At 41.4% G+C, this 27,393-nt stretch overlaps 1 protein-coding gene across 2 annotated transcripts; it reads left to right on the top strand.

Moving 5' to 3' along the window:
* Positions 1-1,362: 1,362 nt before the first annotated feature.
* On the top strand, positions 1,363-26,497 carry SLC5A1 (solute carrier family 5 member 1; the record flags this gene model as incomplete). Of its 2 annotated transcripts, XM_080355059.1 has the most annotated exons (15): positions 1,363-1,618; positions 4,396-4,467; positions 9,777-9,881; positions 12,091-12,150; positions 12,507-12,611; positions 17,207-17,312; positions 17,537-17,617; positions 18,722-18,942; positions 19,799-19,934; positions 20,706-20,813; positions 21,880-22,030; positions 22,638-22,806; positions 24,820-25,035; positions 25,334-25,430; positions 26,277-26,497. In XM_080355059.1, exons 1-15 carry the CDS (start codon positions 1,532-1,534, stop codon positions 26,495-26,497), a joined length of 1,935 nt encoding a protein of 644 aa, XP_080211185.1. In that variant the 5' UTR covers positions 1,363-1,531. The 2 variants fall into 2 exon arrangements, with proteins under 2 accessions (XP_080211185.1, XP_080211186.1); XM_080355060.1 differs by lacking the exon at positions 20,706-20,813.
* Between the last annotated feature and the right edge of the window lie 896 nt (positions 26,498-27,393).

Raw genomic sequence — 27,393 nt, 5'->3', positions numbered from 1 at the left:
CTCTTCCCTGATAATTAAGGTTAGTAAATAAGTCTTTTACTTTCCTCTGAAATACACAGCAGGGAAGGTTGCAGCTAATGGGAATTTTGGATGCTCAGCAGCTTCCAGGGTTAATTTTTTCTCTGTTGGATTTAAAGCTAACATTTCACAGTCCTGTAGGACAAACTGAAGAATGTGTTTTGGGAGAGATGCCTAAACTATCAGAGGACAACACTGCTTTATAAGAGTATCGGTGCTCAAATAATGATGAGATTTTTATTTAATTCGTGTCGGTAATCACAATTTATTATAGCGTCTTAGACTTTGGTGCTTTTTATTAGCCACAATTACCAAAGGGTAGTTTACATAAAAAAAATTCGTTGCCTATGAACAGCGTGCGAGACCTTAATTTCAACTTCCGAGGAAATAACCACTGCAAGATTAGTCAAACCTGCTGAGCTTTTTATGCACTGTACTGCTTGTTCTGCTCCATGTAACTTCAGCACAACATTTTACTTCCAAAAGGCAGCCTGATCAGCTGTAAATGAATAACGTTTCCCTTGTATCAAGCAGAGAACAGGACTTTCAAATATCCTCAGAACCCAGAAATGTGCCCGACACCTGTGTCTTTTGTTCTAAATATCCTGGATTTTTCTGACCTCTTGTAGCTCAGAGGATCACAGGCATCCTTTGGGGAAGCCTCCTTGTTAGGAGCTGTGAAGATCTGTTTGTAACCTGCGTGTTCCACATCTTTGTGGCCAGTTAATTTGCATAGCTCGATTCTGAAGTCAGAGGAACAAATACAGGGAGAGCAGACCCAAGCTCTGATGAACTTTGAGCTTATTTGAACGTGAAGCTGATTAGCTACAAGCGAGAGAACCAACACCACGGTCTAAACACCCTGAAATTCAGCACGATATAAGCTCCTGGATCTGAGTCTTGTGGTTCACACGCATCTTTACCTGTATCCATGTGAGATGTAAGGAGTTTCTAGTTGTCTCCTTGCCAGAAATAAGGGTAGTTTCCCCATTGAGTAATGCTGCTGAGTTAAGAGATGACACAGAGGGTGTCCCAGCTCCTGGACCCCTGGGTTTTCCCCAGGTGTCAGGTCACTCCTCCTCACAGATAATTGCTTACCATCATCATCTGAAAGGACTACATCTTCAGTGACTAGATATACAGGTACAACCACTTACAAAAAAAAAAAGTATTCACTCAGAGAGAGGTAAATATGCGGGTTTATTGCAGCCAAGCCACTCCTTTCCATGCTCATTCCTTCTCAGACATCTGCTCGTGGATGTTAAAACCCTGAGCACCTTTGGCAGGGGGGTTGAACTCTGCCATCTGCAGCACCTGTAGCAGAGGAACAGTATTTGGGAAGGAATTGTTGTCTGAGGAAAAGCAGCAGTTTCAACTTGTGCCCCATGGGAGACAAGTGAATCTGAAGTTATATATTATATAAAACGTAGGGGATGACAGCAGTTTATCATTAACTTGAACTCTGCAAGAAGCATATAAGGAGAGAAAGAAGGTGACCAGAGAAGCAGCCAGGATGGAAACCATCGTAAGGATCAACAATGCTGCGGACATCTGTGTTATTGTCCTCTATTTTTTGGTAGTCCTGGCAGTGGGACTATGGGTAGGTTGGGATTTTATTTTATACTTTTTTTTTTAAATTTTATTTTTTTTTAACTTGATGAGCAGGTAGTTTATAGAGTCCTGGAAAAATGGCTTAGTAAATGAGAATGTATATTTGTATAAAGATCCTGGTGCTTAATTGAAATAATTAAGAAATGCATTGTGGGGAAAATGTGGGTATTTACTGGAGAGGGGATGGTGATGTGGGGATGCATCTGTGTAGGTGGATAAATGGAAGTAGTGTGGAAGGAGCTGAGTGGTCTGGTCAGTAAAGCCCAGGCCAGCCAGGGTCCCTCGTCCAGAGCAGGCTCGACGTGCACCGCTGGGGCTCAGCACCACGGGGAGAACTGGTGGTCGAGGTGATGCCAGAGGAAAGAGTGAGGAGAGGGAGCTGCAGGGAGAAGAATGGAGGTGCAGTCAACGTGCAGGGAGGGAGTTCGGGGGTGTGAGAGTAAAACCGCAGCTGCGGCTGTGACAGGTCACGCTCAGCAAAGGACTGAGATGGCTCAAGATTGCAGGTGCCATTTGAGGGCAGCATTATCGTGGCTTATTTTTTTTGCCAGCAGGACCTTGACTGCAGGGTGCAATGCACTGAAACTATGTGGAAGGAGCAGTTTTGGGGTGGCAAGTGATGGCAATGCCTTTCTGTTCGTGGTCTAAGCACAACGGTGCTGAACGTGCTGAGGACTGCAAGGGAAAACTCAGTGCCTAATCAAAAAGAAAGCCCGGTGCTTTCACAGCTGTCGAGGGTTAAGATTGCGGGGTGACAATAAAACCCTGGCAGATGTATTGTTAACCCCCTCTTCCCCCCCACTCCCCCCTTTTGCCCCTCCCTCTCCCCCCTTCCACTCAGGACAGGTGATCGGGAGAGAAAAAGAAGGACAGAGAGAAGAGAGTTAAAAAAATTAAAGATGTTTTACTAATGCTACTAATAAGAATAGAGAAAATAATACAAAATATACAAAACCAATCTTGAAAGTCTCAGCAACTGCAGAGCCGGCACCCAAAGTCCTGGATTGGACTCTGCAGCCAACCGGAGCTGGATTCAGTCTCTCACTAGGCCTCAGTTCGCAGGGACGACTAGCAAGGTCCTCTCCTAATGTCGGCCATAAGAAAAAAAGGAAAAAGGGACGAGATCCTCGTGATCTCCCATTTTATATGAAGTATTCACGTGAATGGAATGTTATACACAGTTGGTCAGTTGTTCCTCGTCGCCCCTCTCGCGAGATGTCCATCCATGCTTATCAATAAGTTTGCATTCCATTGCTAGGTTTTACCAAAACGTGTCTGGTTCTCCAGGAAAATGCAGTTAATATGAAGGCTTTAGCTGACAGGCAAATTCACTGAAAGAGAAACTTGTTTTTTAACAAAACCAGGACAACAGCTAATGGAGAAAGGCAGATACTATCCTATCGGTGTAACCTCTGTGCTAATGTGTTTGAAGATAATAGGCCAATACTGTGAGCTGTAAAGCTGTAAACAGTGGAATGTCACTACATTTGGGTTTCCTTGGGGCAAGCTCTCCTGGTCACCTGAACACCTGACCATTAACAGGGGCCAGGAGGCATTGCCCCTCAGTAATCCCGGCTTGCCAGAGCATCCCAGGGCTCCATTTCACAGAGCAGAGAAGTCAGCTGCAAAACAAACCTCCCTTTCTAGCAGCTGGCAATGCTTTGAAAAGCACCGAAAATTTGGGGTGCACATGAAACAGACACAACCTTTTCTTTACCTCTTCATTGTGGCAGTAGATGTCAAAAACATAGCAAAAAATCTAAAGTTCTCAGGATAGCTGAACACCTTGTTGGGAGGGAGCTGGGTCTTTGCTGTAGAAATCTGGGTCTTTGCTGTAGAAATCTGGGTTTTTGCTGTAGTTCAACTTTGTGTTAAAGGTTTGTGACAAAAAAGCGCTTGGCAGGCAATTGTGTCCTCAGTAATTCCCAGAACCATTTCTTTGCAGCAACCACGTCCTCTTTATTGGACAGACGCTTATTCAGTTGCTGCGTGTGGTTAAGTGTAATCTATTGTATTTACTTCCCTTCCTCTGCATCAGGAAAAAAAACAAAAGAAAAAACCCACCACAACCTGGGTAATTTTTCCAAGTCTTCTTTCTTTATTTGCCTGTTCAAAGTCCATCAGAGGAGACAATGGGAATCCAGTATTTGGATAATTAACAAAAATTAGATGAAGCTTCCCTCTAAAGCCCATTCTTTGACAAATACAAAATGAGAGTGTGAAAAGGAAATTTTAGTTGACTTCTTTTTTTTGACCTTCAGAGAGAAGTGGGTACAATGCTTATATCAAAACAAGAAAATAGGTTTTTGTAGATATCTGGTGGGACTGGATAGTATTAAGTAAAAAAGCTGAGCACTTTCTGTTAATGAACATGCAACTTATAGTCTTTTTTGATGCCTGAAATCAAACGTATTGCACCCCTGATGAAGTGTTCATATGACCTTTTATTTGAGTGATCTTTTTGTTGGTTAAATTGAATTTTATTTTAATGTTTTGCACTGTAACAAAAGGTGACACAATGACGCTTGAGTGCTTAAAGCAGACTTAGATAAAAGAATCATTGTTCTGTCATATTATTTTGTGCCTGATAAGCTTGTTCTTTTTAGCACTCTGTTTATTTTTTTCACTTTACTCTCCCCATAGATTTTATCCCTCCACTCTAGCTGTTTGTTCTCAGGCAGTGGATAGCTTGCCTTAAAATATGATCCCATCTTACTTAAAATATGATCCCATCTTTCTTTCTTTTTCTCTTCTTTTTTTCCCCAGGCTATGTACTCAACCAACCGAGGGACAGTAGGTGGATTCTTCCTGGCTGGACGAAGCATGGTTTGGTGGCCGGTGAGTGCTATATATTGTATGTGCATCCACTTCCATATGACTATATCTAGTCCTTAAATATGAAGTATCTCTACAGTACTGTTGAAACTGTGATGGTTCTGTTGTGTAAATGCGCTTCCAACTGATACAGGGCAAAATGCACAACAAAACCCACCCAATAGGCAGGGAAAGGTGTCGGGGAACATGTCTGTGTTGAGCTCTAAGCTGTGTTGCTTATGTGACCAACTTGTATCAACCTGGATACATCAGTAGTGTCACTGTAGAAAAATACGATATGTTGCCTTTCAGTCCACTTAGAAATTTTTAACATTTTGAATGTATTACTTTCAGTGCACTGCTTATTTTGAGGTTATCAGAGAGAGAAATTTATTTACTGAAATTTTTCCTCATGTTGCTCTATTGGTAACAAGTTCTGCTCTGTACAAGGAGAAAATCCTGGAAATATTGTAAGATATTGGTAAAATATAGTTTAAATTTCTTTAAATATTATCTTTAGGCTCCAAAAATGTTTTTGCACTCCATTAGGACTTAGGATTCAAGATTCCATCCACATGGATTCAGTGACAGGATCAGAGAGAGTGAGAGAAAAGACCTGTTTAGGGATTTTCTTAAAGCAGGCTGCAGAAATACCTCCACATCTTCAAGTCTTCTGCTTCAGGGAGCTGCTGTCTGCCTGTGGAAGGGACAAGGACTGCCTCTTCAGTGACATAAAAAAATTAAAGGCTAATGGCAGTAAAAGGTTTCCTCATTTGACATAGTAGACCTAAGAAAATTCAGACTCCATTGGAAGACTGAGGAAAGAGAAACTTTCCAAATTATTTTAGGATAAATCCCATAATTCTAGGGGGAGAGAAAAAAACCCAAACAGCTTACTTTGATTAGCTGTCACTTTAATCAGCGGGCTGGTTTTAACCTTGTGCAATTCAGTGTGCCTGTCAAGGGTGAACATGAATACCCTTTTGTGCAGATGTAAATGAAGGTGAAAGACTTGAGGCACGGAAGAGTCACCATAAAAAATGTCTGTCTTGCTGCAGTGCCACTGAGAACTCCCAGTGACTCCCCTAAGAGCCAGGGGAGATTATCTGACACAGAGTTCTCTGCCATTGCAAACCCAAGAGATTCAGCAAGTGAGAAGACACAAGGGATGAGCCCCAGTGCAGTGGCTGCTGCTGGGATCATCTCTCTCTCCTGCCCGAACTCTGTGAGCTCAACACGGATGAACTGGCAGTGATCAGTGCAGTCTAAGATCACCCCTTCCATCCTTCCCTTTGGAATGCCAGCAGTGTCTTTCTGCACCATAAAAATAAACCCTTCTTGCTGTTCTTCCTGATATCACTCAAAATAAACAAACAGCAAGCACTCAAACCACAAACTAAATACCATGTCAGCAGCACCACCTTGGAAAGTTTGCCTTGGATAACAAGAGATTCCAAAACACCTATTCTCACAGTTTAGCAGGTAGATAGGACATCATCACCCAGTGCAAAGTGGGCTGAAATGGCCAGGAAACCAATGAAAGTATAGAAAGTTCAGTTAAAGATGTGATCTCAGTGCTGCAACAGCTAATGCTATGTGTATTTTTTTACTTATTCTGTGCCTTGACTTTTCTTTGTGCTGGAAACAGATTTCTACAGAATATGTTAGAATTTTCCAGCTGGCCTGGAGGTGTCCTTTCTGCCTTTCTGTCTGAGAGGAGAAAGGTGGAAAGGTATCAGATCAACCTACTTGTAACCATGTGGTTCCAACAGCCATCGCACTTGTTAGAAGACAGAGACATATTCTGTGTGTATTTTATATCCATCTCTCTTGCCTAGTGAATTGGGAAGTGTATAAATGTAGTTTAATTTGACAATAATGCAATACATAGAATTTGCAGAGTAGTTGGGAAAGCAGAATAAAAGCCTGCGCTTCTTTCTTGGGCTCTCAGAGCCCTGAAAGGATGGCAGTAATATTTCATTGTAAGCAGTGCACTAATTTTTCTGAAGTGCCCAAGGGTGATCCCAAACTCTCAGGTAGGGAAGATGTCCTGCCATCAGGGTAAAGTCACAGGGAAGAGATGTGAGTTAAAGCACGGACAGTGTAAAGGAATAGTTCTCAAACAGGGAAATGAGAAATTTGTCCAGGGAAGAGAGGCTTGAGAAGCAGCTTCTGCGGGGACCCATGGGAGGAGCGATACCTCAGGGCACAGCTCCTGACTGGGTGCTGGTGTGAGGGCGTCTCTGCAAAGGCACTGAAGGCAAGGTGTGCTTGGGATCGGAGAAAAGGGTTTGATACCGTGCAAACACTTTCAAACAGGAAAGCGGACATTAGGGGCATCGGGTATGTATTAGCAGGTCCTGGGAGGGACAAAAGCCATAAGCTGTAAGGTCTGCACACTGTCACTGCAGTGGTCATTGATTTGCAAAGTACGTCATATGTGATTTGGAACAGCAAACGCCAGGATGTCAGTGCATCCTCAAGTTAATGAGAAGAGCAAGGTGAAACGGTTAATGAATAACATGGAAAAAACATAGCGATCATCATCTGTCTGCAGTGTGGTGTTACTTTTCCTGAACAGAGTACTCTTGTTCAAACCTGACCTCTTAAAAGATTTTAAAAGAGTTAATGTTCCACGTTGGACTCAGGTTAGTTCGATCCTTTGTCCTCTTGAGAGCTTTTGTTCCTTTCAATCAACTTTCTTCACTTTTCCTCCAAGATCTGTTTTTAAAATCAATTCACTAACACATTTACTGAGAACAGCTAACACTTCTAGAAGTTGTTTCCCTGTCTCATGTCCCAGTTTCAGCCCAGCCTTCCTTAGGTCATGTATAGCTGTAGTGCAGCATTTACCAATGGCAAATTGAGCAGCTCCAGTAATCAGCGTTTTCAGTACAGAAATACCGCAGCAGTAAGTTCTTCAGCAAGACAGCTTGGGCCCAGAGCCCATCGGCCTCTTTCCCTCATCCTCAGAGCCGGCCCTGGCAGATGGAAATTTCTCTCTCCCCTGTGGTATCAGCAGCTTTCGGGTGCGAGCATATTCGGTAAACACTGCTCTTGCTTTAACCACGCTGCAGTTTTAAGGATAATATGCATTTTTCCAGCTATGAGGATATGTTCTACCTTTCCATGTACACATAACAATAGGAAACATTTTTAAAAATGCATCTATTTTTAGTATGTGTTGATGTCACAGTTCTGCTGTGCTATGTGTTTCCTAATTCAGAGAAGAAAATGTAGAAAGTGGTATCTGCAATCATACTGTTTTGTCCTTGCGATGGCCCTAAATATGCTGATAATTTTGCATTGTTTTGGTTTGGTTTTGTATTTTTCTTCCAATACAATTGTACTCTGCGTAAAGTTGTGAACACAGCGTTGTCAGTGAATGTTACAATAGGTCCCAGGTTTTCAGGCACTGAGCCAAAGCTTACTACAGCTGTCAGTTCTTAAAGTTCTTCATTAGCTGCTGTTGTTACTTGGATCTGCTTGCAGTACATTTTAAACTTTTAAAACAGGAGAGAGAACACATTAAATAAAATCAGAGATTAATGTGGTTAATCTTTTCTGTGATCGCATTTCTAGTAACCTAGATTTGAGTTTAATTATTCATCTCCAGGGAAAGCACTGGACTGGTGCTAATGCCTGATATAAATGGTGTTTGTTTCTTTACAGTCATTGCAGGGAAAACACTGTTGCTCTCACAAAAAGGTCAGAAGAAAATGTTTCCTTCATGAACAGTGATCTGTCCAGTTTATTTGCTAATGCTTTGTCGCAACACTTATCATTCCTGTAGAACTACCTGTCATATGACAAACTGGTTACATTTCTGTAGGGTACATCTGGCTTCCAGAAATATGTAAAACAGAAAAAAATCAAGAACTGAGTGAACTTAGAGGCATAAATTTCTTGTCACAGCAACAGAACAGTTTATCTACAAAAAGACTAGAAGGAATCAGGAGATCAAACTGAGGAAAGGAAGAAAACGAAGCCTGGAAAAGAAAGAGTAGAATCCCCTGATGAATTTTGTTTGTATGTTTCATATAAAACATGAAAAAACCCCTCTGTTTTGTGATTATCGTGGTTTAGGCCCAACCTGCAACTAAGTACCACGCAGCCACTCCCTCACTCCTTGGGGTCTTTCAACAAGAGGAATGACAACTTCAAATGACAGCATTAAAAGCTGGTCAGCAGAGGTTCTTTTGCTTACTTTCTATATGCTTTTCTTTTATTTTTAACCCTGTTTCCTTTTTTTTTTTTTTTCTTGTTAGCTTTCAGAGGACATTAAGAAAAAATAGAAGTGAATTAAAAAAAGCTCATTTGCCTCTTTTCATTTCAGAACTACTTCAGCTCATATCTGCCTACAATACCGAATCCAACCTCTTACTCATGCGCAAGTTCTCACCCTGCATCCTTCAGTGTCTGACCTTGTAAATTATTGTTAGGCATTTGTGCTGCCTTTAGTAGTTTCATTTGGAGCAAATGAAGCTCATAACTTTTCTCTTCATCTTTCTGTTATCTGAGCTATTTGATGAAGGTTTAGATCTCTAGGCACGGTCTCTCTTTTGTGAATGGCTCCTGCCTGTCTGTAATCCAACATAAACCTTTTGTTGTTTTTTTGTGTTTGTGGTGGTGGTGGTCGTGCAAATCTCTCCCTGTTCATCAATTCCTACATTCTCCCCACTGTTACGTTTGTATGACCAGTGCAATATTTGGCAGTATTAGAGATCCAGCACTTCTTAATATAACTCCTTGATTTGCTGTTGTTTGTGTGTTCCAGAAGCACTTTCTCAGCAGCTATTTCTCCTGTGCAGCTTTCAGAATTTAATTCAGTAATCAAACATACTTTGACTAAAAGTGAACCAAGTACAAAGTCTGTATAACTCTCACCAGCAACACATTTAGTTCCAAAGCCTGTGGGACATGAAATAGGGAGCACCAGGTTGACAAATGGGTATGTATTTATGGTGTCCTCCTTGAGTAAGGAAGATCGCAGTCGTCTTCCCAAATTGTTTGCACATCATCCAAATATCAGTCAAGTTTTGCAAATATTTAAAAATGTGTATTGGTGTAATAATCTGTTTGACTGAACTGGAAGAAGGTCTTTCATGCAACTTCCTATTTCTCGTTATTGTAGATGTGATGGCTGGAGTCGCAGGTTTGAGGCGGAACAATAAGAGGGAGTCTTGAAAGTTGCCAAGGAAGCTGCTTGTCAATAATTCTCTTAATCACCATTTGATGATAGGCATGAGTGCAAAATGCCAAACGAACGTGATTGTTTTTCAAGTTACTATGAACAGGACCTAAGAGCCACATATTGTTCTTTGTTTTTCCAGATTGGTGCTTCCCTGTTTGCCAGTAACATTGGCAGTGGACATTTTGTGGGAATAGCAGGAACAGCAGCAAGTGGAGGAATTGCCATCGGAGGATACGAATGGAATGTAAGTGGCGTGCATTTAAGTGAACATATCTGTGACAATAGGATTATCTGCAGAGATTAATCAAAATAACCTTGCCTAATAATTTAGGACTCTCAAAGTTTGTGCTTGGCAACACTTGTTTCCTCTACCGACCAGTAAATGCCAATGTAATCTACTGTTTAGCTCGTCTTCCTTGATCCTTGTGCAAGCCACTGAGAGAAGATGACTCTTTTCTGTTGAGTGAGACTTTCTAGAGAGCATTTGAACCAAATAAATTGCTAGATTCTCTTCTCCATACATATCTTTTTATTACTTTTAAAGTATTTATGAAGAGCACTTTTAGGCCTCAGGATTTTGGGAAGAATTTATCAGTTTTGTAATCCATAGTAATTTTTACAGCATTTTGCTACGTAGGAATTGTTGAGGGGGCTTTGATTTCTTCACAGGCTACAAGAAATTTTAGGCATCCTTCACAACCACCTGCATTCCAAGAATCTTTTCCTTTTCATTTTCTCCTTCCTCTAATTACGTGTGTGTTTTTCCTGTGGTCACAGTGTAGGGTAAAATATCCAAGCTGAATTTGAATGAACTACTTGAGGTATTGTTAACTGCAACAGCGGGGAGATCCATATGAGCTAATTCAGTCCATTTCCTTGTATTCTCAAGCTCTGTGGGTGTGGATAACAATGGTCTTGTTCTGCTTAATTCACCGTCCAGGAGGGGATTATACCATGACACAAAGGACTTAATGCCATACGTAGGTCGGTACTGTCCATGCATATAATTCTGCTCGGTGAAAGCATACCACCCTGAGAGATGTGGCTTTTTTCCTTAGCAAGTAGATGGTTCCTGCAAATAGTCAAGTACACATTTAATATAAATATTTAAGAAGAAGCATAAAGGCTAAATTGAACTCAATGACATGTGCACAGTTAATCTGTCATCTTTCTCTATTTGCTTACGCTAGTCCTTCAACAAAAATTATTTCCCTTCTCTTGGTACCAAAACGAAGCAAAACAAAACACAACAAGCACTGCTTGGAATTTCATTATATTCACATCTCTAGGATCTGTATCCTTCTTCAAACATATCCATCACTAACACTTCATCTCCTGGGAGATTCTCTGTGGAATAATATCAGTACGCAGTGTACAACCATTATTTAGGAAGAAGCAATGATGCATGTGTGTATTTGAGCAGATACAGTACACAGTTTATTACTGGTGACATAGTGGGACTGGTGGACAGATCAATAGACATGGTGGAAATGCTGCTCTTGACTGTACCGTCTGATTCTCCTCTTGAAAGAAATACTGAGTTTGACTGTTATTGCACTTGTATATCTCTATTATTCCACTGAAATGATTTCTAATTTATGTTAGTATGACAATAGAAGCTGACCCAGTGTTTATGGTCCATCTATGGTTTTGATCTAAGGGGAGCACTTAAAAGATACAGTTCAAAAAGCCCTCTAAGCCCTGGGGACAGAATAAATGCAGAGTGCAGCTCTGAGAGCAGGATTTTCTTCTATTTTTGTTGATTTAATATGTACAACTCTATAGCAGACAGCATTTGCTGGCAATTTAAATCAGAAAACTGTGATACAGCAATACAGTAAGATCTATAGCTCACAAAATACACGTGGTAACACAAAATATATTATGAAACGGTAATGTGGAAATACAAAATATTTTACTAAATGCACATGGTACATCCTGTCCAGTATTTGGGATTGTTGTAAAACATATGGCCATCTCACAGAGACCCAGCACAGAAGGCAGTTAACAATCAAAGTAATAATCAAAAGAAGCGCTGCACTCCCAGTAGCTAGATTTGAGATGTCACAACATACCATCGCAGCATTCCCAATTCCGAGTGGGAAAGCATCCTGCATTAGTGACTCTGGGATCAAGATGCTAACAAATAGGCCTCAGGTAGCAGACTTTACCTTCCTTAATATTCCCTAGAAACAGCAGTCCTATGGGCTGGTTGCATTTTAACCATGATTAAACCAGGCTCCCTGGGCCTGCTCTGAAGAGATCAGCTGTAAATCAACTGTAAATCAACTGTAAATCAAAGGACAGAGCAGTTCCTCCTGCCCCCCACCCTCACAATACGCAGGTTTATGTGGTTTCAATGCTCTCCAGCTGCTGTTGGGTGGGATAAGTGGTCTTTGAGAGTGCTGTCTAGAGAGAGAAGGCTAATTCGGCTGATCTTGTCTTGGCTGCAGGCTCTGATATTCGTGACTGTTCTAGGATGGCTGTTTGTACCCATCTACATCAAAGCTGGGGTAAGTCAAAACAGTACATTATGCTTTTTTTTTGTTGCTTGTGTTTGTGGATCAGGTCTTGAATATTGCAAAGCCATTATGAATGGCACAAGATCTGAGCATGCTAGAACTGTACTACGTTAAGTCTGCATATATAAGAAAAGTGAGGATTCTCTGTTCTGAGACACGACCTGAGAAGCACATGGTACTCCCTCCTCATTCTTCTTTGATTCTTGGAGCTGCTCTTCCTTGCAACTGCATTTGGAGCTTCCCTCCCTTTGCCCTCCGCTCTTACAGTATCTGAATAGCAAAAAGCTTCCTCTAATTTGTTTTGAATCTGTTCACCATCTTCTGAAACTTTATCTGCCCCTCTGCAGGTGGTGACAATGCCAGAGTATCTGAAGAAGCGTTATGGTGGGAAACGGATTCAGATCTACCTGTCAGTCCTTTCTCTATTCCTGTATATCTTCACAAAGATCTCAGTAAGTAAAACTCTTACAGGATTTCTTCCATCCTACATTGATCTAAAGAAAAGAAACTCCCATTTACAATATTGCTCACACAATTGGTCAGTTGTTTCTAATTTGCAGTCTTTGGTTGAAATAAGGATGCTAAAGATTTTGTATATTCTGTATTCCATCTAGTGAGAGTGTGTATCCAGATCCGTTCTGCAATCCAAGGTTTTTTTGCCTTCCTGGCAAGATCTCTTGATGCTTCTTGTTCTTTCTTTTCTGAGGTTTTAAAGTTTTATTTCTACTTATGCTCTCCTCTAGAACAAGTTCGAGTGTGGGGAAACTTGTATTACAGTCTGTTATCTTAGGGGTCTGTGAAACACATGGCAGAAAAGATCACAGCCTACCAGTTTGTACCTTTTGGTCTGCTTCTGTTCTTTGAGAAATAATAGCTGCTGGTTGTTTAACCATGTAGTTTCAGAAACTGCTTAGTATTACCTTGGACACACAACATCGCACTCCAACCACCTGGTGCTTCTGCTAAGGGGAATGTTGTTCTTGGTTCCAGAAAAAAAGTGTGCTCTTGGATTTTTAAGGGGCAGGAATTTTTGTTGCCAAACTTCATATTTGTATGTTTTACCATCCTGTGGTGAAACGTCATCATTAATATACATGATGGAAAAGAGCGGGAGGGCTATGGAGAAAAAGAGAATAATAGCAATTAGAAACTAAAGGAGTGGAGAAATGTAAAGGAGGGAAATGATAACAGCTGAGGTGAAAACGGGGAACAAGAGAGATTCTTTTAACAGGCAGGTGTTTGGTATAAAGTTTAAGGTGCTACAAAGTTAATGTTTATTGAGTAAGGGGTTGTATTGCTGTGAAGTAGTGAAGGAAACTGGTATTTTCCGTATATCTTGAAACCACCAAGCCTCTGAAGAAGTCCACAGTTCAGGCATACCTCAATCTGTTGTTTTGCAGAAGTTGCCATGGCAGATTACTCTTTGCCCTCTGAATGGGAGCTGAGTGATAATAGTGCAATTTAAGCTAAAAGATTGGCCTTTTGCTCTCATTCTCACATCTTCACGATAACCGATCCTTAGAGAGGTTATAAATTAAACAGGCTGGTACTGTGGAGCTGGCCTCAGAGCTGAATTTCCATGTATTTCAAAAGGATTCGTTAATTTGCCGTTGTTGTTGTTGTGCATAACTACCGTAATCAGAAATCCCAGGTATGACACGATGTTCTGGCAGCTCTTGCAGCTGAGAAACTCTTCCAGTCAGATGACTCACAGTCCTATTCTGCAACACGTGTTTGTAATGAGCCCATCAAGATGTTAGGTACATTCTGAATTTACTATCCTCTATTATGCCTAAGGATGTTGTCATGGGATTTGATCCCATTTCAGTTGGAGTTTCTTTCTTCTGGGCAAGACAGGTTCTCCATTTAAGAAGGCTGCTAGTGTGGTCACGAGGCTGCAGCACTCCCTCCTGCTCTTGTGTTCCTGTCTTATTAGGAAGCAAAGCACCAGTCAAGAGATCCATGCAGCATCAGATTACCTGGATCCTGCTCTACCAATGGCCCATCCCAGCTTCCCATCAACCCAATTATTCCAGATGTGTGTGGGGAATTGTCATGGAATTGGGTCTTTGTGCCAGAACAACTCTGACAGTGTCTGGCCCATGTACAAATGTGGCACAGCTTTCTGCAGTATGCAAACATCTGCGTTGTTGGCTTATGTCACTATCTTTGGCAGGGCAGGATTTTTCCAGGTCTGATTTACTTCCCGTATCTTATTCAGAATAGACAGAACAGTCAGAGGTTTCAGGTACTGTCAGGAGATGTCAGAGTAGGTTTTTCTGTACCACGCCGTGGAGCACCATGCCAAATTGTTTCCAGATGAGCCAGCTCCAGAAGCAGAGAGGGAAGGGCTGTTCCATCCTGCACCCCAGCTAGCTTCTTTGTGCTGTGATGTTCATGCTACTTGGTGCTAGGGCAGGTCACTCTTCCCAGAGGCACGTTGTATATCCAGACATACGAATGTGCTGGCAGTCCAGCTCTGGCTTGGACATTTGCATTTTACTTCCTTGACTTCTGTTTTTGCAAACACTCCCTTGTGATCTTTGGGGCTCACTGAGATTTGATATAGAAGGATGGGTTTCTGCCCTGCCCTTAACAGGCAGTCACACCTATCAATTTGGCTGGCAGCAATACTCTGTGCTGATTAGCCTTGTAGAAGAGTGGCATCTTGTTTCTGGAGTAGTTATTTTATGTGCTGCTTCCTTAACGTGTTAAATTATTATCTAACATTCTTAATTATATAAATATGGTGTGCTTTCCAATGATCAATATAGTTTATCATGTCATATAACTCCTGGCGTGATCTATCTGGCACAGTGCTCACCTCCATGTGATGATCGGATTCCCTTTGCGTGCTTCTGTGCAGGGTCATTAACATTTCTCTCTTTTCCTGCACATTTTCTGTGCATTTTTTATCGATTTCTTGCCTTGTTTTGTGGCTATTCAACCACTTGCCAGACAAGGCCATGCTGCAAAGTGTCGATCTTTGGGGTCACACGTGATCTTTGAGCCCAAAGGATTTCTGTCGCACAGGTGCCTCACATGTGCCTGCTTCCCAAGCATCCAGTGCTTTGTTAGTAATGCCCAGAACAGCTCTCAGGGGCTTGCTGGCCACCAGTGTTGCTGATATTGGCCATTATGCTAAAGAAAATGGCCTAGTACTATAAAACCTTGATGGAGAGTAATTGGCTAAATTATGACAATGCAAAAGGGAATTAAGACCTGAATGCTGGAATTTCTAAAATGTATTACAGCATTTTCTTTACAGTCAGTATGCATAGTTTCAGTAGTAAATGGATTGGTATAGACTTACTGGGGGAAAGAGGAGGTAGAAGGATAACCTCCTCTTGGAGGTGGTGCAGGGGGTAAAGAGTACGTGACCCCCATGTTCCCGTTGCAGCTGGATCCACTCAGGTGGCATGTGTTCTGCCACTTGGTCCTGCATGATCTGTGAATGGCTTTGGAGAGATAGGGTGCATGTAGAGGAAAGATTTACTCTGATCAGAGATAAGATAAGGATTAAATAGTGTCCATAAAACAGTATTAATGGAGAAATGAGGAAGCATTGGAAGGAAATAATCTAATTGGGAGGGAGGAGCAGCAAAGTGAGAAGGTAACACAGCAATTTGAAGAAGCTGATGTATTGCTCAGGGTGCTAAATAATTAACTATACATTTCTTTGTGGGGATCATTTCAGAGCTGTTACTATTTAATGCTATGTAGGCTAAATTAAAGCCAAGAACAATAAAAGAAAGATGGAGGACATAAGCCAATCGATGGTGTGAAAAGATAGGAAAAAAATCATTCCGTAGAGAGAGGGGCAGAGGATATGGTCTAAGAAGCACTAGGGTTGAGATGAAAGTCCAGGTTCCCAGTTCTAAACTCAAACCTGTGTGAAATCAAATAATCTGAAGCTGCTCCAGAGGCAGTTTGGGGAGCGAGACCTCCGTTGTGATTCACACTGCTTTTGGGGGCAAGGGTGGTGGGGCTGGAGGGCCTCCTGCTGCAGAGCTCTGTACCTCTTCCTCCTTCTCCAGAGTGACCTCAGGCTGAGATCATTCCCTGCAGTCTTGGCTTCAGTGTCTCTGGAATGAAGAGGGTTTCCTCATCTGGCATTTCCCAGCTCGCCAAGCTGCCGAACTGCTTATTAGTATGTCTGCCCTGCCTTACCCCAGCCTAGCGGGGGCGAAAGTGGTGCAAGAGCCTGTTGTGTGATCACAGGCTTTGGCTGTCCCTCAGCCCGACCTGTGGAACCTCCTGCTCCTCCAGCGAGCTGCCACCTGCAGCGATGCTGTGTGCAGCTTTAGCCCAGGGCACGTATAATATTGCTTATCTTTGTTCCTCAGACCCTGCATATGGGCTGTTCCTGCAGTGTTTTGCAGCTCCTGAGCTTGCTGAACACCACTAGGGCTTGTGCTGTTAAATGAGGACAGGACTCTCTATATAGAGCCCTCGAATAGGTGGTGTGGTATAGAGAAAGGAGGCGCGCAGGTGGGATTGGAGATGAGCCCAGGAGCAAGGATAGGTACAGATGCAAACCTCCAGTGAAAGCATAATTTACAGTAATGCATTACAAGTGCATTGGGGTAGGTTACACTGATTGCAAACTTGGATAAATAATATTAAAGCAAATTATCTCCGAATCAGGAACTGATTTAATGTGATTGAAATCCTGGAGCGTTACTCTGAAACCTGAACAATTCCTTTCTTACGCAAGAGCTAAAGGTCTCTTCTGTTAGCCTACTGATGCCAATTATTCTGACAGGAACTTGAAACCAGAGAAAATACAGGATGTTTGCCTTCAGTCACTCTTTGTCCTGAACCAGCAAGACTAGCTGTACCACATGTATGCAAACAGTAAAGAAAAAGTAAGAGTAGCATGCTGTGTTTTGGAGGTGTCACAGAGTCCATCCCCACACATAGCAGAAAATGTAACCTCAGTTTTAAGTAATTTGTTATTAAGTTGTCCCTCAGTATGCAAGTGTGACTGTATAATATACCTTCATGAATGTAAATGTTACTTAATCTATCACTTTTTCTTTTATAGGCAGACATATTCTCTGGAGCTATATTTATACAACTGGCCATAGGGCTGAATCTTTATCTGGCCATAATTATCCTGCTTGCTTTTACTGCTCTTTACACCATCACAGGTGAGTTTGCAGAGCAGTCTGATAAATCAAAGAAACCAGGGGAGCCAGAAGAAAGACAAGAAGGGAGGTGGGTGAGTGAGGAGAAATGAGAACCTGAAAGGGGAGCTATTTACAATGGTCTTTGTTTGAAAGAAAGAGGTGGTGAGAAAAGTAAAAAAGAGAATTTCCACTGAGGCTTTTGCACAGCAGCTAACCTATTTGTCTTGACTTTTCTTTGCCATTAGGTGGCCTCGCAGCTGTGATTTACACAGACACTTTACAAACGTTTATCATGGTAGTGGGATCCTTCATTCTCATGGGATATGGTAAGTAAACTAGAATAATTAAAATGGAATGTTCAACCACAAATCCTACAGTGGCTACAGAAATGGATCCTGCAGTTTGGAAACTTGTTGTCTTAAGCAGCAGGATTCGGTTCATATACCTATTAGGGAAGAAACGAGGCATACTGCCAAGCCCTCTAGTCACTGAGACCACCCCATCTCCAAAGCACAGCTGAATGTTTAAGGTAATATATCCCAGGACAGGACTTGTATTGCTAATGAGATAAAAGAGTGGTTTGCAGTTGATGATGATACTCTTGAGAAGTTCAGAGAGTATCTTGTTTTAAGAAGATTGTAACTTTGTAGATATTCAGATGCTAAGGCATGAAATTTTCTGATTTGACATGAAGAGCTATTGGTCACTTTGTGTGGTTTTTTCCTTGTTTCTAGCTGCTAGCTTGTGTTTAAAAAATCCAAACATATTAACATTTTAAGTAAGCCTTGCTGTTGATCTATGGATGTCATTACATTGCCAGCTGGACAAAAAATAGTAACCAAATATTTATGAATAGGACAATGTGTGTGTCCAGAGGACCACATGCATTTTAAAACAGAAATCATGCTCTTAAACAGAATTAATAGGAAGGGATCATAAGAAAGAAATAGTCATAAGATTCCATGAATTTGTAGTGTCCTTTCCTTATTCTTCTAGTTACTGAGCACTTGGTTTTCCTCTAGCTAGGTCTTTCACTGAAATTAAGTTATTCCACTATTGTTACAACAGAAATAACTCCAGACTGACTTAACCTGGTAAGGCCCTGCCTTGGGTTCTCCCTAGGTTAACAGTGTGTGGAAATAACGTATCTTCATTTCACTTCTTGGCAAGGCATGTGTAAGAGATGTTGAGACAGTGGAGCCTAAACAATGTTTGCAAGTTACACAGAAACCTAAAAGAAAGGTCTCTTTGGTACTTAGATTGTGTGAATACTTATAAAACACTGCATACTGTTTTCTGAAAATGTTGATGTATACTGGCTAGGGCTTTTTACATCTGTATGAAGGAGGTTTTTCTCCTCACATTCTCTAGCTCTATTTGAGATTTCAGTATGAAATACTTTATTGCTACTTCTACTTTCTATTTTTCAGCATTTGCTGAAGTAGGAGGATATGATGCTTTCATGCGGAAGTATATGGAAGCAATTCCATCCAATGTCTCCTATGGGAACACTACAATTGATCCAAATTGCTACAACCCTCGGCAGGATGCCTTTCACATCTTCCGAGATCCCATCACTGGAGATCTGCCATGGCCAGGGCTCATCTTTGGTATGAGCATCCTTGCTATGTGGTACTGGTGCACAGATCAGGTAACGTGGAAGCCACATGCCTTGGAAATGCAGAACACAAAACTCTGCAGCCCAGTGAGGTCCAAGGGTGCTCTTCCCTCGCTGTAGTTCAATACTGGGTCACAGAAATAGCAGTTATTTCAAGACTAGTCAGTGACTTTTCAGAAATTGAATGTGTGTTCTTTCAATTCTTTTTATACACTGTGCACAGCAGATGCCTTTCTCATTTTTTGTTTGTGACCGTGTGTAAAAACAGAGAGGTTGTAATGTGAACATTGACTTAGGAAACCATGTGTCAAGTGATACTTGTTAGACTGGGTCTAGATCCGATTCCCCTTTCAGTAGTGCTAGTTTGTTTCCTGTTTGTGCAGTTTTCACCTTGCATGCAGTGTCTTGAGAGGATGTTCTTTATATATCAAGTTTTTCAGTCTGGAGACTCTTCCCCAACACTCCTTTCTTCTCCCTAAAACTTACTGTCCGGTTTCCCTGAGAGGTCGCACTGACGTGAGTCAAGTGTCCACTGTGACATGTGAATGTGCTCAGTCTCTAGCGAGTGATCTACCTACTCTGAATGGTGAGATAGTCAGCACAACTTGTAAACAAACAAACCAACACCCCAATCTAATTGTATCTATTACTCAGGTAAATATTTTATTTCTTTTTGGCCTTTTAGTGTATCTGCGTTAACAACATCTTGTGAGAAAGTCTTACCTCTTAAACATACACTGAATAAACAATATTTTCTTTTACATATTTCAAATACATTCTTTGTTTTTTCACGTAGTTTTTATTTTTCCTAGTGACAGAAATAGTAATTAGGCTCTTTCACTATCACAGAAGTTAAGAAGCATTATAACTTGCCATGTCTCATTGACAGGTTATTGTCCAAAGATGTCTCTCTGGCAAGAACATGTCCCATGTGAAGGCTGGTTGTATCATGTGTGGATACCTGAAGCTCTTGCCCATGTTTATCATAGTGATGCCTGGAATGATCAGCCGAATTTTGTATACAGGTATGCAAATGTATACAGAAATGCAAATTTCTTCTTGCAGCCTATCTTTCACTGCCAATCTCTCTCAATTTCCAAAATACCTGTTACATTGTCATCTTGTCATCCAAATTGTCCAGGCACACATATGCACAAAACCCAACAGCACTGTAAGAAGCCACAGGTCTTCCTCTTTCCCCTGGTCCCAGGTTTCTGCTAATGTTATTGCTGTCCCCTTGAGGGGAGAGAAATTCCCCAGTGCCCCTCCCCACCTGTCTGTTACAGCCGCTATGGCTGAATGAGCGCAAAGTGCTGGCCAGGACTGAGACTCCGTGGGCGATCAGAGGAAGAGGCTCATCAGTCACAGACACAGCAATATTTTGGGCCACGTCCAGTCCCGAGCGCAGTGTGGGGAAAATGCCGCTCTCGCTTCTCTCTACCATCAGTGCGTTTAACGACAGGCAAAAGAGAGGTGTTCAGGTTAGAGGGAAAGGGTCTTTGTGTTTGTTTTTCTACTTGCTCTCTTTATGTTGTGCAGTTCTGGTCTGACAAATTAATGCTTAATTTCTATTTTTTTTTGGACCTGCAGCACTTTTCAGTATTCTTTTAGAGAGGAAATCCGTAAGGCTGGAGGCTTACAATCACTTTGCTCCCTGCCAGGAGACCGAGGATGATGATAGCAAGCATGTCAATTCAGTAATTCAACGCAGAAATAAAATTTGGAAGCTCCACTAATTTGGAAGCAATCTGTGTTAATGTGACCTTGTCTAACCCTGTCTCCTTATCCTCTCTTAGATGTGGTGGCTTGTGTTGTGCCTGAACTCTGCCAGCAGTACTGTGGTGCCTCGGTTGGCTGTACAAACATTGCTTACCCAAAAATGGTAGTGGAGCTTATGCCAAATGGTAAGACACTGTATGTGTGTGTGTTTGTTTGTTTTAGGAAAGGCAAGGCTGCCAGACTGTAAAAACAGGTGACAGAAGGAGCTCAAGTCCCAGATTTAGTTCAAAAATTCTTGCTAGAACTATGTACTATTAATCAAAGGGGAAGTCTGTATCAGTTGTAGCTGTAGGCGCAGAATAGCTACACATTGACAATGCCAGCTCTCAGGTGGCAAATACTGGGTGATGAAATGGTAACTGAGCTCCTTTTCTGTGACAATAAAAGAGAACCTGCTTTGCCATTGACTTATAGAAGAGTGTCTCTGCCAGGATTTTGGAGTTGGAGGCCCACACCTGCAGTCCCGCTAAACCCACTGATGTGGGAGGAAAAAGTATTTTATGTATGCATTTCCTATAGGACACCTCTTCAATGAGAGAATAAGGCACAGCTCTGGAGAGGACAATGTATACACAGAAGATAAATTTCTGCAGAAAACGACAGGGCCAGTTCATAAGGCTAGAAAGACTGATTGCGATATTAAAGAGACCCTGATACTTCCCTGTGATCTTTACTACTTCCTCATTGTATTATACCAGTTGTACATAGTAATTCCCTACTGTGTTGACTAGATCATACCATCTGGAAAAGTAGCTTATTCTGATTTTCAAATGGTAAAAGAAAGTGTGGTTTTATTTTTTTTTTCAAACAGCTGGTTTACATCTATATCACAATCAAGTGAACACTTACCTGCGAACAAGTGGAGTTATTTTTATAACTGCTTGGAAAAGTCTGCTTAGTATTTTTTTTCTCTGTATTTCAGCATTTAATCAGACAGCATTCACAAAAGAAGTACCTATGTTCTAAAAGTTCAGAAGTTTCCCTGTTGCTGCTATAAATGGCTTTTCCAAAGATCAGCAGATATCACTGTCCTTGCAATGCAAGAGAACGTCACGCAGGCATCAACACACAAACACGCCAGACAGTCATCCTGGCTGACTTGAAAGGGTCAGACAAGAACGGTGGATGGTGCCAAGTACTATGACTCTTCTCTGAATGCTCATCCCCCCGTCACACCTCTTTGTATTTCAGGTCTGCGGGGTCTGATGTTGTCCGTCATGTTGGCCTCCCTCATGAGCTCCCTGACTTCCATTTTCAACAGTGCTAGTACTTTGTTCACTATGGACATTTACACCAAAATTCGAAAACGACCATCTGAGAAAGAGCTTATGTTGGCTGGAAGGTGAGTGCCGCCAAGTCTCCCCCAGCAGTGCAAACACAGCCAGCACTAGAGCTTTATAGACTGCAGCCTCCAACAAACGCACTAGTGCGGAGTGAAACCCAGCAGTGACAGTGACAGTGACAGTGTGCGGGCAGCGCAGCAGTGGCCTCCTGTGGCCACTTCTTCCTTTTGGGAAAAAAACCAACCACCTTGCTTCCAGTTTAATTGATAGCAGTGCATGAGGTAGCTACACTAATTCTCAACACTTCCTACTGCTGTTCAAAGGGAACTATTTTAAAATCTCTTCGTAGACTTTATGCCACACCATACTATGGAATCAATGAACTAGTTCTTGTAGTTGATCTATTGGTTTGTCTCTAGACATAACAAAGAAAAAGCAGTTTTCTGTGTTTTGATTGCATGTTTAGCTGTATGCTGATGGATATTTCACAGACACAATATCCAGCTTGGATGTCCTTTGTTTGTTCAGTGGTAATTGGCTACTATAATTGATTTTGCTGGTTGAAATACAAAATGGACATTTACATTATTGATTAATAGCTGTTTTTCTCTTTCTGATAGGTGCTTTTAAGCAGGTGGCTAATTGAATATCTGGCTATGTTTACAGGGCATTTATGGTACTTTTAATTGGCATCAGCATTGCCTGGGTTCCTGTGGTGCAGTCAGCTCAAAGTGGGCAGCTCTTCGATTATATTCAGTCCATTACCAGCTACCTGGGACCTCCCATTGCTGCTGTTTTCATGCTTGGCATCTTCTGCAAGCGGGTCAATGAGCAGGTAAGTACAAATTAGGAAACAGGTATGCCACGTGTTCCTTTAGGCATTGACAGAACTGGTTTTTTGTTTCAGAGTCTTTTATTAGCAACTTCTTCCTGTTTATTTTAATCCCACTATGGCCCAGGGATTCTGTGTTTTCCATACCCCAGGGCCTGAGGTTTCAGAGAGGAGTCTGAAAAAATTATTTGCTAATCTGATAAATAAAGAGTCACTGCAGAATTCCTAGATAGCTCTGAAACTTAAGGCATCTATCACTTTGCCAAAAGGTATGTCAATTTATAGAGACATATTTGAAAGTAATCTCTCAGGATGTCGGTCACCGAATTGCTTTACCAAACACACCACATTTCACCTTCCTCTTGGCCACTATGTATTTTGTTAATATTCTTTTAAACAAACATGCTGTTGTTTCATGCATTATTTTGCATCGCTTTTAGCACCTAGTCTGGGAACCGCTGATTTTGATTTGTAGAGCAGTGAACTGAGAAATGGTGTACTTAGGCCTTTGTAAGTAACTGAGAAGGCACGAGGTGTGTCACGTGCTTTGGTGGGACCATAGGCCAGTCATGGGAACGGGAGTCTCCGACATTCTCAAACCTCAATACTCAGGAATTCAGTTTATTTTCTATAGTACTAGTGGTAACAATACTTGCCTATTGCTCAGGTTTGCTCCAAGGATGCTGAGTTCATTGAGAAAGCCAAGAGAGAGAGAAGGTTTTTTGAATATGGCTTAAACTTTTCTCTCGCTATTTTCTCTTGAGACCAGTTCAGTGGTTATTTGTGTGTATCCCCAAGAAAAGGCTGGTTTACGTACAAGGGATGTTCTGTTTCCTATCCCAATATGGCAAAACCTCTACAAATGGATTAAATCTTTGTGCCCTTTGTAGAAATCTGCCATTGACTCTAGCTGGAATTTTACCTGAGGAAGAATTCAGTTTAATCCTCGGGGGTTTGTGTACACTGCACCATTTAAATTTGGGTAAATAGAGGAGACAAGCAACAAAGCTCCTGAGAATCAGAGCCTGGCATAAGATAAACTCCAATATTGTAATTACTTATAAGATTTATCACTGGTTTTTGCTCAGAATCATTCTTCTTTCTGCCAGAAACAGAATTAACTATGTTGTCCTACTCCAAAACCTTTCTGTAACTTTGACCACTGAATAATTAAAACTGTTTTGTTCTTAAACCCAGCATTCAACCTATAATATTTTACAATTGGGATTTATAAAATTGTGTTGCCATCATTAGTTTTTTGACTAGACAAACTCGGAGATTGAAAGGCACCTCTGGACCAGTGCGACCCCTCTGCTTGAAGCAGGGCCAACAAGAGCAGGATGAGCAGGTCCTGTCTGCTTGCATTTTGAATATCCCCAGGGATGGAGACTCCACAGTGTATTGAGGCCCAGTTCCAACGTTCAGTCACCTTTACAGTAAAACAACAAAAAAAATTAAACAGAATTTCCCATATTTCAATTTGTGTGCTGACATACCTGTGTGTCTTTTATACTTTGGGCTAGAGTAATATATACCTGGCAGCAAAACATCCACCAAAAGTATTGAGAATTAGCTTGTAACTAATTACTAACAAGGTCATTAGAAGACAAACCAGACACATATTTCAGGAGGAATGACACACACTGGTTCCATCATGGCAGAGCTGTCAGGGATTTAGCCCTCAGAGATAAGAAGATATGAGAACAGCCCTTGGGGTGTGTAGTCTGTCCTGTCTAAGGAGAGCATTGTGTGGAGACACAGGAGCTTTGAGAAATGAGCTGGACAGGATGTCCTCCTTATTCTTTCTCTGAGCTGCTGGTCACTGTCTCTTTTGGTTGTACCACTACACTGAGCTGTAAGTGCAGTCACTGAGAGAGCCTGGGTTAAAACTCACGTGCCAAAGCCAACGTAACACATAACTACCTCAATTTTTCCTCCAGCAGCTACTCAGAGCTTAGAGCTTATTTCTGTGCCTGAAATCACTAATTTTGATAACTTCTGTCACGTTGTCTGCAGGGTGCCTTCTGGGGCCTGATCATTGGGCTGCTGGCTGGGCTCGGTAGAATGATTTCGGAGTTTGCCTACGGAACCGGCAGCTGCGTGACCCCTTCCAACTGCCCATTCATCATCTGCGGGATTCACTACCTTTACTTTGCGATTATTCTTTTTGGGGTTTCTGCCATCGTCATGCTGGCCGTCTCCTTCATGACTAAGCCCATTCCTGATATCCATGTGAGTATTATTGCAGTCATGCTCCTCAAGAAATGGAGCTCAATGAAACCACTAGTTTTAAACACTGGTACTTGGTATATCACCTTCTGACACACATCACATAGTCCTTATAAGAAAACAAAGGAAATTGTCTTCATTTATCTTTCATAAATCTTCAGTAACTCCTAATAATCTTAGACATTGACTTAACAGACGTTTGGGATGCCATGGTCCTATACCTTGTTCATGTGCTGGCCAGACAGATTTGTCTCTGTATAGTAAGGCTGTAGATTTATAAACTCATTTTGTTTCACGGCAGCTTTACCGGTTGTGCTGGTCTTTGCGGAACAGCAAAGAAGAACGTATTGATCTTGATGCAGATGAGGACAAAGCTGATGAAAAAGAGGTGGAATCAGGTAACTTGGATATCTACAGATTCTATCAATATATTTGAGTAACTCTATTTCATTTCTGAAGAAACATTAACATACTTGGTATTCAAAGATATCCTCCCTCCGAACAACAACACCTCAAACCCCACATATGTAAATGGCCAGTAAGCTGCCTTATACCAATCTATCACGCTCAGCATAAATCAGAAGTGAAGTGGATTTGAAGGGTGAAAATCTTGTTCTCTTGGTAGCTAGATGGCAGTTCTAGGACTGAAACAGTGCAGATGCTTTAGGGCAGAGGCGGTGTGCAGGGGCAGAACTCTAGCACTTGGAATAAATCAATGAGAATTCACTTGGAAATTGTGGTTTGGAAGCCAGGATTGAAAGAGCAAGGATCTGGTGCAAGGCACCATGAAAGTGAACTACCAGACATCCATGTGGGCAAAGCCACCTGCTCTCTTTGCTGGGTTTCTGGTTCTGCTGCCAAGTTCCTTTCACACAAATACTCAAATTCACTGGTTTGCCTTTTAATTAAAAGTGTTGAAAGTATTGAAAAAATGGAATTGAAGCTTTGCAGCATGGTTTGCTTCTCCAATACCAGACCAAGTCTCTAGGCTGCAAATAGCACAAGTGTCTTCTCCAAAAGGCTCTCTTGCAACCTGTAGAAAATCAGTCTTCTTCCAAGTGAGCTGTGAAAACACAATATTATCTTGATTCTTGTACTGCCTTGTACTAAAATGTTCCCATGTAACCACGACCATAAGTCAGAACTGCTGTGTCAAATACAGCAATGCCCTCAGTCACGGAGATCTTCTAGTGCATGTGGTGATCTGTGTTTACATCTCATGACCAGCGTGTTATTCCTTCCAGTTTACGAGGAAAGTGAAGAAGAACAAGGATGCTTAAAGAAAGCATACAACTGGTTCTGTGGCTTAGAACAAAAAGGACCCAAACTCAGCAAGGAGGAAGAGGAAGCGCTGAAGAGGAAACTGACTGATACAAGCGAAGTGCCGCTTTGGAGAAACGTTGTGAATATCAATGGCATCATCCTATTGACTGTGGCTGTTTTTTGCCATGCCTTCTTCGCATAAGCCTCTGATTACAGCTCTGAAATTGTACTGTATCATCAAGCGAAACCAATGACTTGTAGATTTACAGAGTTAGATACACTTCATATTTTCATTGTCAACGTTTGTAAAAAATCAGGATGATTTACTCGCTGATTTTGTGATCATAATTTCAACAATGTAAAGATTAAGGCCACTGGGATTTCAAGAGGGAGAATTTCTGTTTAGACACTGAATCAGTCCAGGGCTAATTGAGGTTCAGAATTTCCATCCAATATTCTCTCTACTCGCAATACATTTCGTGTTTTAGGTGCGGAACAAGGCTGCATGAGCCAGATTTCATATCAGGGTTTGTGAACTAACTTTCAGGGTTGATGACTCCAGTTTGATTTTCAACCCTTCTTCTTATCATCATCCAAGTTTCTTTTCCTTTTGGCTATGACAATTTGATTACAAAAACCCCACAACAACTGAGGGACCGTATTACGAATTCAAATTAAAAAATCACTTTTGTTCCCTCCAAGCATGGGATACCTTAAGGATTTATGTATATATTGATGTATTTGATACTATATCTAACTTTCCATTATCACTTTTCCCGCCTTTTTCTCACTCTTCCTTGGGTTGTGTTCCTCAGTCATCAGTGGAACATTAACCATCTAAATCGATCACATTTTGAAATTGGGGAGAACATGTTTTGGTGATCTTAATAAGAATTCTGCTGGTGATAGACTCTCTGTTTAAGGTTAGCTTCAAAAGGTCCTCTTGTCTTTATATTTTAATATGTAACTATACTTGAATGTGAAGCTTTTTTTTTATACAAAGTACATATAATATATATACACATGCAATACATTTTTTATATATGCACTATATATATTATATATATTTGAAATATACGTGTGTGTATATATTTCTTA

The sequence above is a fragment of the Nesoenas mayeri genome (genome assembly GCF_963082525.1).
Source record: "Nesoenas mayeri genome assembly, chromosome: 17".
Classification (NCBI taxonomy): domain Eukaryota; kingdom Metazoa; phylum Chordata; class Aves; order Columbiformes; family Columbidae; genus Nesoenas; species Nesoenas mayeri.
This window is presented reverse-complemented; position numbering and strand designations above follow the sequence as displayed.